Below are 15,647 nucleotides of genomic sequence, written 5' to 3' on the forward strand. Positions count from 1 at the left end.
ATCTCTTACTATTCTTAATGTTTTTTTACTAAAATTAACATTTTAAAATAACAATATACTTTTTAAATATTTTTACTAAAAATATTTCCTAATTTTATAGGATTAAGCTCACATTTATATTTTAAGTTGGGGAAAGAAAAAAAACCTCATGTTAAAGTGTACCAGAGCCCTAAACAAGTTAATTACCATTAAACCAGTAATTTATTAACAATTCCTATTTACTATAAATATATACTAAAACTTTAAAATTATCATGTCAAACACTAATAAGACGATACTAACAATGTCGCCGGAGTGAGTTATGAAAGTAGTAAAGATAGTTTGCAACTGATCAGGCAAGCGAAACTCAATTCCTCAAAACACAGTTTTCCAAGTTTGGCAACCCTTCGCTCCCAGGTTTCTTTTTGGAAACTCCCAGCGTCATTCCAACAGAGACTAGCGTCTCTAGTGATCTTCCACTGTTAGCTAAGAGGTCATCATCTATATCTATTGCACCCTGCACCCAATCACACGATATACGTCGATGAAAATCAAAAGTTAAAAGTAATATAGATGAATATGAAGAGTATGATGCCAACCTTTTCAAAAACACAAATCACTGTGCTCCCCCCGAATGAGAAATATCCAAGCTGCAGATCAAATGAGTGAATTGCTTATTAAAAGGGATGGCATTATGCGAAACGACAAACATCAATAATATATATGTATGGGGTGCTAACCTCCTCTCCCTTTTTGACAAAGTCACCTTCCTTCTTCACAAAAGTAATGCTACCAACCATAGTAGCTCCAATTGCAACAAATGCCACCTGCGGCATGGAAAGAATTTCCTTATTGATAGAAGTTATGAGAGCGTTGATGGATCTAAGCCTCAATGCCATGCAGAGCATTGAGGGTTGTACCAGAATTTCAAGAAAATATCAGTAAAAGATCCACAGTCAATTAAAGCAGAGTCCAACCTTTCCAAACTCTGCAGTAGAAATAATGGTCACCACTCGTTTATTCTCGGTGAAAACATTACAATATTTGCTATTGACAGCAATGGGATTAACCTAGGAAATGGAAATAAGATGTGAACAATCAAGAATAATACAAATGTCACTAGTTTTAAAAAGAAGATGCATAGAATTGTAAGGGAAGATGCATAGAATTGTAAGGGAAGATGCCAATAACATCTTGGCTTCAAGGAAAGAAGCTTTTGTGGCATTAGAGCTTGAGTACAAAGCCTAGCATCCCCAAATCCAAGATGTCTTAAAGGCTGCACTTACTGTGTATAAGCATCCAGGAATATTTACAAATTTCCCAATGGTGCCAGAAACTGGAAGATGAAACCTATGATAGTCCTGTTCCAAGGGTAAAGGAGTCCAAGTTTAACATTAATAAAATCTGATAAAAAAATTTAGTGAACTTCATGTTACAATGGAAATAGTGTAAGAGCTTGCACCACCTACCTGTGGGGCCAACCTGAATATCACCAAACTTCCATCAATAAAAGCATTTGAACAGACTTCTTTCCCCAGAAGACCTTGAATTGAAAACTTTCGACCCTAAAAATTGCCCATACAAAATTAAAGCATGTTCCTAGGAAAGTGCATTTCCGAAGAGAGAAAGGAGGAAAATTAGATAGTGAGAGAGGGAGAGAGAAGGAAGAAGAACAAGAATAAAAGCTAAAGAACACTTGGTAGAGTAGTGCAAGACGAATTGATAGTTGGCTTAGTTGCATTGGGTGAAAGGTAGAGATAAGATTGTTTTATGCGAGGGTCTCAACCTCTTTCAAGAAATATTTATATAGAACCAATAAAATTGTAACATGGGAGATATTCGAAGCAGAAGAAGTGCAAATAATACCTTGACCCAAAACCGCAGACTATCTTCTACTGACTTAAAAGACATCAACCGACAATCAGCAGCACATACTGCAACATCATGACGCTCAATGGAAGCTATTGTTCTTGCTCCAGGTTTTAGCTCTCTCACGAAAAATTCATTAAATGTCTGACACAATAAAATGTAAGTTTGGGGTTGCCGAGAACCAGAAAATGCCAAAAAGAAAAAAGACAGAAGTTCCAGCAATCATAAACCATGCTGCCACTGATCATAGAACCTAAATTAACTAGAATTAAGAGCAAATTTGCAAGTTATGTGCCAATTCTTTCAGTCTAACTAAAGGATCGTCCAGTGTAAAGAGATTACTAGCATGATAATAATCAATTATCACAGAACAAGCAGTGTTCAATTTTACCTATGATCACTTTGAAGAAAGGAACAAGTATGAATTTCATCAATCATAGAATTGAATTGGGAAATGGCTTGGTTTTAAAGGGGGAGAGTGAACAAACATCCTCCTTAAAATATCTCAACTTATAAGCTCCATGCTAATAAGCCCATAAGTTTTGCTAGGTAATTAGTCTTGTGTTTAGTAATATTATTTAATTATTTGTGTGCATTAGGGGGGGAAAAAGACAAAATTCAGAGCCTCAAAGAACAAATTTATTCGTTAAATAACTTTCAGTATTTTAAATTTGGAACAGCAAGAAATCCTGGTAACTGAATGAAAATAAATGCCAGACTAGATTGCATTATTTATAAGAAGAATCAACTTTATTCTTTCTACTTGAGCTTCTTCATAAACATTTTAAATACAATGCCATATAGAATTTACGGCGTGGATTAGGCACATCTATAAACTCATAAGTACCCGTGGCCCTTCTTTACTTATCCAACACTGAGCTTTAAGTCCACAAGGAGCAAAGGCTCAACTACGGGAAGCAGTAGGGGGGATGCTTAGAGTCCTAGGGGAGAAACAATACTACAGGAATTTAACTGCTTACCTCAACAAGAAAGCTAGAGAAACCAGATTTTGGGGATATGGACCTTTACCTTAAAGTGCTCCAAAGGATACTTGACTTCAGCCATATTGATTTGGTCCTACAATACCATAGTCCATAGTTAACTTCTAATAACAGAAACTTCTAAGCCATGGATTTTTAGAAAGTTCATGCTTAGCTAGTCCATTTCAAGAAGAAAAGGAAAAACTCAAAAACCAAATAAGCCTATAACCATACATCATTTAAACAGTATCAATCAAAGCAACTTATAAATGCTCCTGATCAAAACCTTAGAACAATGGTTTCTTCTATAGCACAGAGTATCAGACCTTGAAAAATTCTACAAATTTAGGAATTTCTTTAGCAGATTCAACTGTATTCATCTGTCTTCCTTGCCTCTCCGAGATGCTTTGCAAGATTTCCTTTGCACCTTAATCCAAATGATCCACCAATAGATTAGAGACATCAGTTTAGGTTTCAAACATTTGATCTAAGCCATTTCATAAAATTATTTAAATTTAAATCTAATTAAGATTGGAAGGATAATAAAATGAATTATGCTCAACTTATACATCTATAACTAAATGGCACAAAGTTAAAATATTAAGTCTTTTGGAAAACAGATGATAAATTAATTGTTTTATGACATGTTAAACAGATGACTCCTCTAAACTAGAGACATTAGTTTTGGTTTCAGACATTTGATCTAAGCCGTTTCATAAAATTATTTAAATTTAAATCTAATTTAGATTGGAAGGATAATAAAATGAATTATGCTCAACTTATACATCTATAACTAAATGGCACAAAGTTAAAATATTAAGTCTTTTGGAAAACAGATGATAAATTAATTGTTTTATGACATGGAAAACAGATGACTCCTCTAAACTAGAGACATCAGTTTAGGTTTCAGACATTTGACCTAAGCCATTTCATAAAATTATTTAAATTTAAACCTAATTTAGATTGGAAGGATAATAAAATGAATTATGCTCAACTTATACATCTATAACTAAATGGCACAAAGTTAAAATATCAAGTCTTTTGGAGAACAGATGATAAATTAATTGTTTTATGACATGGAAAACAGATGACTCCTCTAAACTAGATCAGGTTCAACTTTTCTTGCCCTTATCCCAACCCTAATATAACCATCCCTAAGAGGCAAAGCATGTTACCTTCTTGCTTTTGGCAAGGATAAAACTCAACACGGGATGAAACGGAGTAAGAATGACAGTACAAGAATATAAAGGTAACCATCATATACGATGCATCCCTTCATTGTGTGCAAAAAAACGAGTGTCAAGCCATGAAAGAAAACAATGAATGACCTCTCTTTACTTCAAATATTAGAAAAGAATTGGAAGTATTATCACAAAAAAGAAAATGAGGCATTGCAATATCCTCACATAAAATTGAATATGGGTATAAGGGCTACAAGATTAATGCTTATACTTTGTCTGAATTTGTGATCCAAATAAGCACAGTTTTCTAAGCTATCATTCTATCACATGAAAACCCATCCTGGCTAATTATTTGTTATTAACTGTTTAGTTGAATTTCAACCCTAACAGGCATGACATACATGCATGTGTAATACATAAAGGTATACCTTTATCCATAAGGCCAAGTCCTATTTTTGACTGGTAAATGGTTCTCATTGACAGAACAATCTTTGTATCGATTAATTCTTCTACCAACCTCTTTGTCTTTCGATCAAAGACCTAGAGCAACAAATTGTTAAAGAAAGATATCATGAAGACAAACATCTTCTGGAAGTACTGATGTGAATCAATAGCACCAAGAAACCAACAAAAACTAGCAGATCAAGAATGAGATTTTTTTTTTTTCAAAAGAGAATTAAAATGAAATTACCAATATATGTGACGCACTTGACCCAGAGTTCAAACCAAAACTATATGATGAAAAATGGGCCCACTCGCTTAATTTGAACATCCACCTACAAATTTACAATTTGAACCTACCATTTAAGCCATGGTAATGAAGTTCAATGATTATACTAAGAAATTTCACAACAATATTACAAAAATCACAAAGTTGGAGGATAAGATTCTCACCCATACGAGGCCTGTTTATCAGTCAAGAAGCCTCCTGTCATGACCTGGTTACCAGTTCCTTCGTCAAAACACAAAGACAAATGAATCAGAGAGTTCAGCTGATCACCGCCTTCAACTACCTCGCCACAGACAGGGCAACAGTTCATTATCGGCTCTCTGCAATACAGTAATATAATACACAAAAACAACAGGTAAAATTTCATAACATGTTTCTGGAGAAATTTCGCTAAGCTTTGACTGTTTTACTGGGAAGTATAAACCTGAACCTATTATATCTACCACGAATAAATCATATAACATGGAAGCCAGGTGAAAGCTAGGGTCAGCACTCAAACCAAGGGAGAGGTCCAAAATTTTACTTAAAAGTGGGAGCTTGAATTAACAATGTTTCATAAATCCAACAACCCTGACTACAAATCCACTCACAATGAAAGGACATCATAATCAAAGTAAGACCATAACATGTGAGTTTGTGAGCATCTTGATTACCAAGCAGCAATGAAAAGTCATGTTCAGATAGAAGAGTAAAGGTTTGGAATGGTAACTAACTCTTACACCCAGACCTCGAACTAAGAAACTTGAATTAACAATGTTTCATAAATCCAACTACCCTGACTACAAACCCACCCACAATGAAAAGATATCATAATCGAAGTAAAAATCATAACATGCAAGTTTGTGAGAATCTTGATAACCAAGCAGCTATGAAAAGTCAAGTTCAGATAGAAGAGTAATGCTTTAGAATGGTAACCAACTCTGACACCTGGGCCTCGAACTAAGAAGAAACTTATTCAATACACCTAGGAATGTGGAAACTCAATGGAGATAGATAAAAAGAAAAAAAGGATTGTGATGTTTACACCTTATGTCTTAACCTACAAGGATTCAGCATGACGCAAAATAACATTGAAAAGGCAGAGGATATTAGTATTAATTTAGGGAACCTTCTCAAGGTTTTCTTAACAGAAACAGTGTACAAAATGTAAAAATCATAAATCTCCCGACTGAATGCAAGAAATGAATGACACACTTTATAAATAAATGCAACAATAAAAGAAAAAAAAAGTTTATGATGCCAAATAAAATCCCTCAACATCATCATGATGTCACTTATACTAGAGACATTACGTTTCTTGTTGAAGAGCAAGAAGTTCAGCCAGCTCATCCAGGCTCACAACACCATCCCCATTTTTATCAGCGGCTTTGAAGAGCTCCTCTTTCTAGCAAACCAGTGCAGAGATAAAGTCAAGAAAATGAATTTCCATGAGAACTTAATGCTAAATTTGCATCATTAAGACTCAATGGCCTACTCAGAAGATTTTCAATATATAACTATGCAAGGCTTAACCACAGGTGAGGAATTTGAAACAATGAGAGCAGACAAATTTCTTGAGGAACAAACTGTGAACTGTATCACTTGCATTTAGGTAGGAGAGGAATTTTTTGTAGAAAACAATATGCTAATAAACCACAGGAGCTCAAACCTTGCTAGCAGCCAGATTATTGCCAAAAGCATTAATTAACTCAGAAAACTCAGAGAGTGAAAGCCTTCCATCTTCATCGTAGTCCTGAAAATAATTACATATAATGGCCAAGCTTTAATACTGAACTAGAAAGCTGCATGAAAAGTCCAAGATCTTGTCATAAGAACTGAGAGCAATATCTCCAAAATTTTTAACACATACACATGACAGGAAAACAAAACCATTCTTAAGAGAATCCAGAATTAGATTAGAACTTCAGAGCAGATTGACTTGAAACCATTAGGGATTTTATTTTATTGTTTTAAAAGCCATGGTTAGCTATACACTTATACCACAATGAGAACAAGCAGAACTATAGGAAATGGCAAAAAGGAAATGAGAAAAATCTAGAGGCAAGGGTGTTACCATTGTATTATATTGCCACACTTTAATGAAATCCTATGATTAGTAGCATCTTCCTTTTCCCATCCTCACCCCAACCTACTGATTGCAACAAAATAAATCTAAAAAAGGAAAACCTATGGAAAATATATAGCACATCTTAAGCACAACTAAGTCCACCATAGAAATGCTATAGCAACTTCTCATATACACAATCCCATAGCTAGGTGATAAAGGTCAATGACAACATCAAGACCTAAATTCTTTTTGTGGTAATATGCATAAACAAATAAAATGTGGCACAAAACATATCATTAAATATGACTCACCACAACTGATAAGATTCGTCTTGCAAAATTTTTCTCCGTTTCAATTGGGTCCTGACAGTTTTTCCAACTAGATGTTAGAAATAAATACAATAGTTCCAATCAACTTAGAGAATTATTTGTTGCATAGTGCACACCTCAACATTACAGGAAATACAGACACAACCAACAACCTTGTCAGATGATCCAGGATCAATCAGGTCGAATGTACCAAAGTCAGAATCTGAATCCTGAAATAAGAGTTTTATGCAATAAAGTTATCCTGAATAGCAATATACAATAATGATGTTCAATGAGAAAGACTGTTCACCTGTGTCAGATAGTCAAGTAGATTGATCTCACAGTACCCTATGAGGTTATTTTTTGATAATCTGTTCGTCTGCCCCAAATGGACATAATGACAAATTGAGCACAAGACATGATAAATGAAACTGTAGTTTAGTCAAATAAATGAAAATTCACTTTCAGATTGTTGCACGCACCTCAAATACTGAGATTCTGGCAACACGAGGTCCAGTTTTTTCCAAAAGAAGTTTCCTCTCCTGTCAAGAGATGAAGTTGTTAGCTGAAACAAGCAGATAGTAAATAACTGGGAACATAAATTCCATGTTATAACATTCATAAAACAGATTAGAAGCTTTGAACAACTGCTAGCAGCAAATGTAAACTGAAGGCCAGACATTTTCATTTTAACAATGGACTATCAGTAGCTCATTCCACAAATCGGTACTAAATCAACAACTATTCAAATCAAATAAGATTACAAGAAGTATAAAATCATAAGCCTATAGTTCGGAGTACTCACACAGTTCCAAACAGGCTTGTCTGTTCTGCACCACCAAACCAAAAAAAAAAAAAAAAAGTCAACAAGCATAAAACTGGAAATGGGAAGTCAAGCCCTAAAAATGTAAGAACTTGTACAATCTAAGCTATCTGCAACAGATTGAAAAGAAATTAATTTCGCTCAAAGTTAATCCAAAATTGAAAAACATAAGCACTAAAGTAAGGACTAAACTGCATGTCGGACCAAAAGACTGAGTAAGAATTAAAAGAAAAAAAAGCAGAGCAAAACTCTATTTTAATACGTAATAGGAATTAGTTTACAATGCTTAACTCATTAGAAACATTTGTTCGAAACGTTTGCTCCCCAAACGAAACACATGCCAGCCATTTGTCCTTAAACTTCATCTCCGCCTATGATCAAAGAGAGAGAGAGAGAGAGAGAGAATTAAACGGAAAAAAAATTAGAATCAAAGAAACTAACAGTAAAGAGTAAATAAGGAGACGATGAATTCAGAATACGTTAATGAGAGTAAGGTGAGCAATGCCAGCGAAATCCTCGGCGGCAAAGAGTTTTTTATGAGAAGAATCGCTTCCACGACGGCGACGAAGGCGGTGACGACGCAATCTCTGCTTCACCCGAGAGATGCGCGAGGGTTTAGCATCCTCATCCGAAGAAGAAGAAGAGCCGTCCTCCTTTGAGCTCCCGTGCCCCATACTCTCTCAACTCTAACAGCTCTTTCGTTTCGTTTCCTCGGACGTATAGCTTTTTTTTTTCTCTTTGGGGGGTTTAATGGGAATTTGAAGAGAAAAGTCGAATATCCAGTGTCCACATAAAGTGGACAAATTAAGTCAGAAGGAGAGGATATTCATGGTGTCGTTTCAATCTCGGGCCCTGCTCCTGCGCTGTTAATGAAAGTGGAATGTATTATGGGAGGAAACTTCGTCGTTTAACAGGGTTAGTGGATTTGGTGAGTGCTTTACAGAAGGGACCTACTTGTCTTTTCCTTACCGCACGTGACAACAAGTAACACGTGTAAGTCTAGCCGACTCTTTAGGTCATTAAAAATAATCTTTTCCTAGCAAGAGAGCTTTTTGCGTTCTTTCGTCAACACGTAATATTATAATGGTAATTTTCTTGAATATTTCAACATTCAAACTTAACCCAAATATTTAAAAATTAAATTTATTATCATTTCTTCCAACTACTTTCTAACATAAATGCATATCTTATAATAAAAATATACATCACTAATACAAATAAAGTTAATTGCATCCGACCCCTTAAACTCTCATTTCTACAATTATTAACTTAATCGTTAAATAACACGTCAAATTGTAAAAATTTTAAGAAGTTTTACAGAAGCTTTAATTTTTTTTAATTTTACTTTGTTCTTAGTTTTGCTTTTAAATTTTGTTTTAATAATAGAAAACCCCGATTGATATAATCTCAAATAATTTAGGGATATAATTGAAACATTTCAAAATTGTATGCTTGATGAATCAACTCATACATATAAATTGTATCACTAAAATAAATTATGTAAAATATGTAATAATTTTTGGAATGAATCAAAATAATAAATTATGAAAACAGTAAATAAATTAAGATACTACACAAAAACAATATAGAAAAATTAACTGAAGTACACGTGAAAAATAATATTAATCCGGCAGAAATATATGAACATGTAAATTACTCGTACTGACGAAGGATATTTTCATGTGCAGGCCATGTAACTGGCTTCGTAAGTTTGAAGACCAATCTTCCATTTATTCTGCTTTATATATAATAGCAAACCAAATTAAACCTATCAAACAACGAAACCACAACAAAGCATTTCCCTTTTCCGGTGCCCTTGTCTTAAATTTAAGTCGCATGCCAACTACAAGTGTTAGGAATTTTCACCATGCATGTTTTTACGCATTGCTGAACATAGGAATCTCTTCACAACTTCTGCACATACATATTTTCCCATAAAAATGAATTGAAGCATTAACATCTTCAATAAATACGTTAGTTATTGAAAAAATTTAAGCATTATTTATGTTAATCAACACATGTAAATTTTAGTTATATCATAATTATCATTAATATTGTATTTAATTAACATTACTTAAATCAATAAATAAGAGGGACACTTTTGAGAGTTTTATATATACAAAACACTTGATGAATAAAAACCTACATAAACTAGGATTTTCTTTTTAAATTTTATAATTTTGCCTCTATTATGTTGACTTGGTTTTTCCTTATTACGTGGCAAATTGAATTAATTTCTCATTAATCACGTCAATACTTTTTTTAATAATCGTTTTATCATATCTATTCATAAATAAGGATAATGTGTTTTAACACACTCGAACCATATTTTCCTGCATTGGTAACAATGCCTATGCCAATCGAGTTAAAACTCAATCAGCATCACACTAATATTTTTAAAAAAATATATACTTATTAATATTTAAACATAAATTATCTAGTTTTTTCATCAATTTTTAGGTGATTTGATAAAACATAAATTTAATAATTAAATAAAATACTAAAATAATTTAAGTTACGGGAAGTTGTTGCATGAGGGTTTTTGTTTTCCATTAATCATGTTCAAACATCTAGAATTTTCAAAAGCGCGTGAATTCAGGTGTAGCAGGAGGTGCAGTGAAATAAGCGGACCATAAATTGAAAAATTATTTAGAGTGATCAAATAAAACAAACCCTATTTTAAAGTGTTTACCCAAAATTTAAATACAAACTAAATGTCCCCAAACATTAGAAACATAATATCAAATAAAGCGGAATCAGAAAAAATATAAGGCCCAAACCAGTTTAAAATTCAATAGCTCCAAGACAAAATTTCAATTGCAGCCCAAAATTTAGAAAGAAATCAAATTCTAAAGCACTTTTAAAGCAAATAAGTAATGTTAAACACATGACTTTTAAAGTAAAAAAATGTGTGTTTTTAAAGTCAAAAGTGTTTTTAAATCCAAATACAAAAGTTGTAATTTCTAACTTTTGCATTTTGGAAAAAAATTTGAATCAAATGATGTTTTTAACCTTCAATTATAATCTAATGCGTTTTATGTAATATTTATATTGGGTATACAATTATTTGTCTATTAAAATTTATATTTTATATATGAAAATATTCATACTGAGTTACAATAAATTATTTTATATATTTATATTAAATATCATAATATTAGCGAATTTGAACATCATTTAACTATTTTTTTTACTTTACAATATCATGTCTAAACTATAAATGGAGGTCTCTCCCCCTTATTGTAATTCATTCATTGAGTAATAGGATTCTTGAGAGCATTCACTCAAACATTCTCTCTTGTGTTCTTGCTTTTCTATGGCTTTGTTCATCTTTTGAGTTCTTTCAACTTTTATCTTGCTTCCACTTTGCTTTTCGTTGGTGCCTTGGAGGAATTCCATTTGAATCCTCAATTGTTGGGAGTTAGGTTGACCTAAGCTTTTTTATAGTGAAGAATTTGCTTAAGGCCGCATGAATTGCGAGACTAAAGTTCTAGCTCTGTGACAGTTGGTACCGAGCTAAAGTTTCGAAGGCACTGTTGAAAGATGTCTAAAGAAATTGTTGATTAGAGTGAGTCAAAAGAGACCCGTGAGAGGGCTAGAAAAGCTAGTCGATCGAGGGACATACTGTCGATTTTGGAAGGACGGGTAGTCACTCTCGAAGAGTCCATGGGGGACGTCAAGGAGAGGCTCAAGGAAGTTGAGGAGGGACTCACAGATGGGTTGCAATCAATGAATGAGTAACTCAGGGACTATGTATGAGAGTCTCTCAGTTCCGTTGAGAACAAGCTGACGGGAAGAGATAATGCCATTGAGGCTATGATGACGACCTTGAAAGAGAAGATTACGAAGTTCAAGGGTGAACTCAAAATCTGCAAAGTTGCTTTGGACAATTGAGGGTTTGTTACGACACTCAAGCCCAACGTGGATGTTCCCAAGCCCAAAGAATTTCAAGGGGACAAAGTCCGCGAGAGATGTGGACAATTTTCTATGGAGAATGGAGTGATACTTCTGTGACAAAGGCATTATGGATGGTACCACTAAGGTAAATATTGCTGCTATATATTTTACTGACGTTTCTTTGTTGTGGTGGTGTCATAAGTTCACAGATATGAGACGTGGTAAGACCGAAATTGAGACTTGGGAGGAGTCCTAAAGGGAGTTTAAAGCACAGTTTTACCTAGAGTATGTCAAGGATGAAGCTCGAACAAAGTTGTGTTGGCTTACGCAACAAGGCACAGTTAGAGAGTATATGCGAGATCTCAATAAACTCATGCTTCAGATCTCGAATATGGGAGAGAAAGAGGCGTTCTTTTCCTTTATGGATGGATTGAAGCTATGGACGAAGCAAGAGTTTTAACGCCGAAGAGTTCAAGAGCTTACCAAATCTATAACTATAGCAAAATCATTTGTCGAGCTTGTCCCGAAGAAAGACAAGCCTGAGTCTTCCAAGCCCAAATTCAAACCAAGGGGAAATGGCAGGGGAGACAAAGACAAGCCCTAAATCTTAAACTAAACTTTTCAAAAATATTTTTTTACAACACTGTTCAAAAGCGAAGTTCAAAAGCAATACTAGACCAACCCTAATTGGCACATAGTCAAAAGTGGCTGAGGCTTGAGCTTGTAAAATTAAAGTAAGATATTAAGCAATACTTTTGTACCACAAAGTTATTCTAATTTCTACAAGACAGTGCGTTAAAGGGACTTGCGTCACATCCTGTTTCTAGAAAGTACTCATAGGGTTCTACTAGCAAATCCATAAAAAGCGACCTCTAACTTCTTTACTTGCATAGACGAGCTCATCAAAAGTGTTTAGAATCTTCTTTTGCACTTCACTTGTAGATTATAAGCTATTAATCTCGATAAGGATTATAAGCCCATCCTATTTGTTGTAAAATTAAGTTTATCAATCAAGTATAGGACTTTATTAGAATAGTTTTTGTCTTGATGTTCTAATTTTTTTAATGCATTAGAATAGTCGACCTTGTTGATGTATTCACTAATGATAAATCTTGTTAAAGTACCTTTCAATTTTTATGCACATGATTTTTAATAAAAAATATATATTTAATCGATATCAATTATAACAAAGAAGGATTTAGACAATATTATTTTTGTTAATTGGTAATAGTCACATACTTTTATAAGATTTACATTTTAACAGTTCGCCGTTGAATTTATCAATATAATTATACTTATCATGTATGTACAATTTTGAATCAATACAATATCTCTATAATATCAATCTAAAATATTGTTTATATTAATATATGTATATATATATTTGACCAACAAGTGATTGGAAAAAGTGGAAGTAGACTTCTTCTCAAGCACTTGAACCAAGCTAGAACCCTAAAGTTTGCATTCGGTTTAGATTTTTTAAACTCTATAAGTTAAATCAAGGAGTTGATGTAAAATATTATTTTTTTAAAAATAGAGACCCAAGAATTTTTTTTAAAATTAATTAAAAAATAAAAAAATACAACCAAATACTAACATTTTTAATTAAATCTCTATGGACGTATATATGAAAAAGCACGTGTTGGAAAAATTGGAAAGCGTGCGACTGCTTGCATCATATGTGACTGAATGCTTGTCTAAGTAGGCACCCAGGAAAAAAATTGTTCCTTAGCATTGCGACACAAGACAACTACCAAACACCCATCAAAGTGGAAAATGCTATTAAAAGGCTACAATGGACAAAGGGCAGAGGGCAGGGGCGAGGGGATGCGAAATATATAATCCTCTATTGCTCCATGCCCTACCAAGCTTCACAGTGCTGTTTGGGCTCCACTTTCATCCTTGCACGTGATTATCTCACCAAAAGTTTGGCACAAACATTACTCCAAAAACATAGTTTATTACGAAGTGTGGATGTATCCTAATTTATAGTGCACGTACAATTATTTTCATAAAAATATACATTTACCTACCAAGTTATCTCCACTCTCACGTAAAGTGTTTCAATTCATGAATCTAATATTTTCCAACATAATTGGTGTCTGTCGTCCTTGCAGAATGTTTTTGCATATTTCGGAAGCATTAAGTATACAAGCAGGGAAATTTCGGTAGTAAAACAGTGAAAGTGAATTCCAGAAATATACAATGCCATATATATAATATAGTCTATATAGTCCAGTCCGTAGCATTAATATACTTAGCTACAGTAATATCATTTCCCAAGAAACACAATATTGTCAACATTCTACATTTGGATAAAGCTTTTTTGATGGAAATGGAATTAACCCTATCTAGCTAAGATCTTCCCAGATATTTGCTCCTCCAATTAGCTAGTTGAATGGCAAGCTTATTTCATCCATATCATCCAAAGATAGAAACACTTCATCCAAGCATGACAGTTGTGTTCCATCATCATCATCATCACCATCATCTTCGTCTTCACTACAATTTCTTTCATAAACTCGACATACAACCCACTTGCTATAATCCTAACATATCAGAAAAATCAACAGAACAAGTCAATAAATAAAAGACAAATAGATCGAGTTGGACGTATTTTATATGTAAAATGTATATTACTACTTTGGAATGTCCTCGGCGTTTGGATGATTTGGTGGAGCTAGAATCAGACTTGGAAAGACGATACTCCTGCATTATCCAATTGGTTTTGATGGCAGCCGGGCCCTCTCCAATGTAGAAAACCAAATACTTTTTCATACCAACTTTCTTGCTCCTGCTATTAATAACATCTTCTTCTATTCCCATTGGCTTCCAGTACCCATTGCCGGTAATCCTTTTTTGCGTCCTTCTACTGTAAAAGTACCATTGGTTCCCCTCACCCAAAGCTTTGCCTATCAAAAACATATTAACTTTAACAAAAAAAAAAAAAAAAAAAACCAAATACTACTACTAGTACGTAATGATCAGTTTATGTAAAAACATAGTAGATCGATACCATCAAGTTCCCAAGGATCATGGGGATAGAGTTCAAGATCAGGGATGACATCAGGGTGGCAAGGCAACAGGGCAGCCTTGCGTTGAAGGAAATGAACCACAAGCTCTTCATCAGTTGGACAAAACCTGAATCCTGGAGGAAGATTAACACTGCTATTCTCTCCCATCTCTCTCCACTGCAGTAAAAGAAACAAGAAGAAGAATAGTGAAGAAGAAGGATTTGTAGTGGGGTGATATTTATAGTGTGAGTGGGAGAGGAATTTATTTATTCTGTTTTTTTTTTTTAAATGACGTGAAAAAAGGAGGTGGGGTTTGATGGAAAAGGACGAATAGGGAAAGGGAAGTTGATGATAATATTTGGTTTGGGTGCTCTCAACTCAAAGCTCCAAAACACTCCACTAGGCGGGCGGGCGGCGGTTAACGGGACGCATGGCTTCGCCTACTTCCAAGTAACGCTATCTGTTACTACTATTAGTTAATAAGATATGGAGGTGAAAGAGAAAGAGATTTTTGTCATATGTACTGTTGGTTCATTTTTTAATTTATTAAATGAATGAATGAATATATATGATGGATGTAGGTGGACCGTCCTCATACATCATGCTTATATCATGCATCTGCTGGCATACACGTGGCACTAATCAATTCGGGGTTTGGTCCTATCCATATATATTACAACTTTAATGTAGGGCTCATATATTTTCAATATTTTAAACCAAAAATTGCTTCTTCTTCTCCTTCTTCTTTTTTTTAAAATTTGGAAAATAGGTTGATTTTTCTTTTTCTTTTTTAATTTTTTTAACAATAACATAAAGATT

At 33.9% G+C, this 15,647-nt stretch overlaps 2 protein-coding genes across 4 annotated transcripts; both read right to left on the reverse strand.

The window, feature by feature from the left end:
- Positions 1 to 151: 151 nt before the first annotated feature.
- On the reverse strand, positions 152 to 8,761 carry LOC105762709 (phosphatidylserine decarboxylase proenzyme 2). 2 transcript variants are annotated; one of them, XM_012580555.2, is made up of 21 exons: positions 8,397 to 8,757; positions 8,209 to 8,288; positions 7,900 to 7,924; positions 7,577 to 7,636; positions 7,405 to 7,473; positions 7,232 to 7,324; positions 7,098 to 7,148; positions 6,388 to 6,471; positions 6,032 to 6,123; positions 4,904 to 5,059; positions 4,701 to 4,785; positions 4,438 to 4,549; positions 3,155 to 3,255; positions 2,878 to 2,925; positions 1,846 to 1,992; positions 1,449 to 1,544; positions 1,266 to 1,340; positions 957 to 1,049; positions 720 to 806; positions 579 to 629; positions 152 to 496 (listed from the first exon to the last, which is right to left on the reverse strand). In XM_012580555.2, exons 1-21 carry the CDS (start codon positions 8,589 to 8,591, stop codon positions 347 to 349), a joined length of 1,950 nt encoding a protein of 649 aa, XP_012436009.1. In that variant the 5' UTR covers positions 8,592 to 8,757; the 3' UTR covers positions 152 to 346. The 2 variants fall into 2 exon arrangements, with proteins under 2 accessions (XP_012436009.1, XP_052480744.1); XM_052624784.1 differs by lacking the exon at positions 1,846 to 1,992 and having other exon boundaries at positions 8,397 to 8,761.
- Positions 8,762 to 14,004: 5,243 nt separating this feature from the next.
- LOC105762712 (NAC domain-containing protein 104) lies at positions 14,005 to 15,041 on the reverse strand. 2 transcript variants are annotated; one of them, XM_012580559.2, is made up of 3 exons: positions 14,831 to 15,041; positions 14,455 to 14,726; positions 14,005 to 14,363 (listed from the first exon to the last, which is right to left on the reverse strand). In XM_012580559.2, the coding sequence occupies exons 1-3, from the start codon at positions 14,994 to 14,996 to the stop codon at positions 14,205 to 14,207; spliced, it is 597 nt and encodes a 198-aa protein (XP_012436013.1). In that variant the 5' UTR covers positions 14,997 to 15,041; the 3' UTR covers positions 14,005 to 14,204. The 2 variants fall into 2 exon arrangements, with proteins under 2 accessions (XP_012436013.1, XP_012436014.1); XM_012580560.2 differs by having other exon boundaries at positions 14,458 to 14,726; positions 14,831 to 15,039.
- Between the last annotated feature and the right edge of the window lie 606 nt (positions 15,042 to 15,647).

Source organism: Gossypium raimondii, chromosome 12 (genome assembly GCF_025698545.1).
Source record: "Gossypium raimondii isolate GPD5lz chromosome 12, ASM2569854v1, whole genome shotgun sequence".
Classification (NCBI taxonomy): Eukaryota; Viridiplantae; Streptophyta; class Magnoliopsida; order Malvales; family Malvaceae; genus Gossypium; species Gossypium raimondii.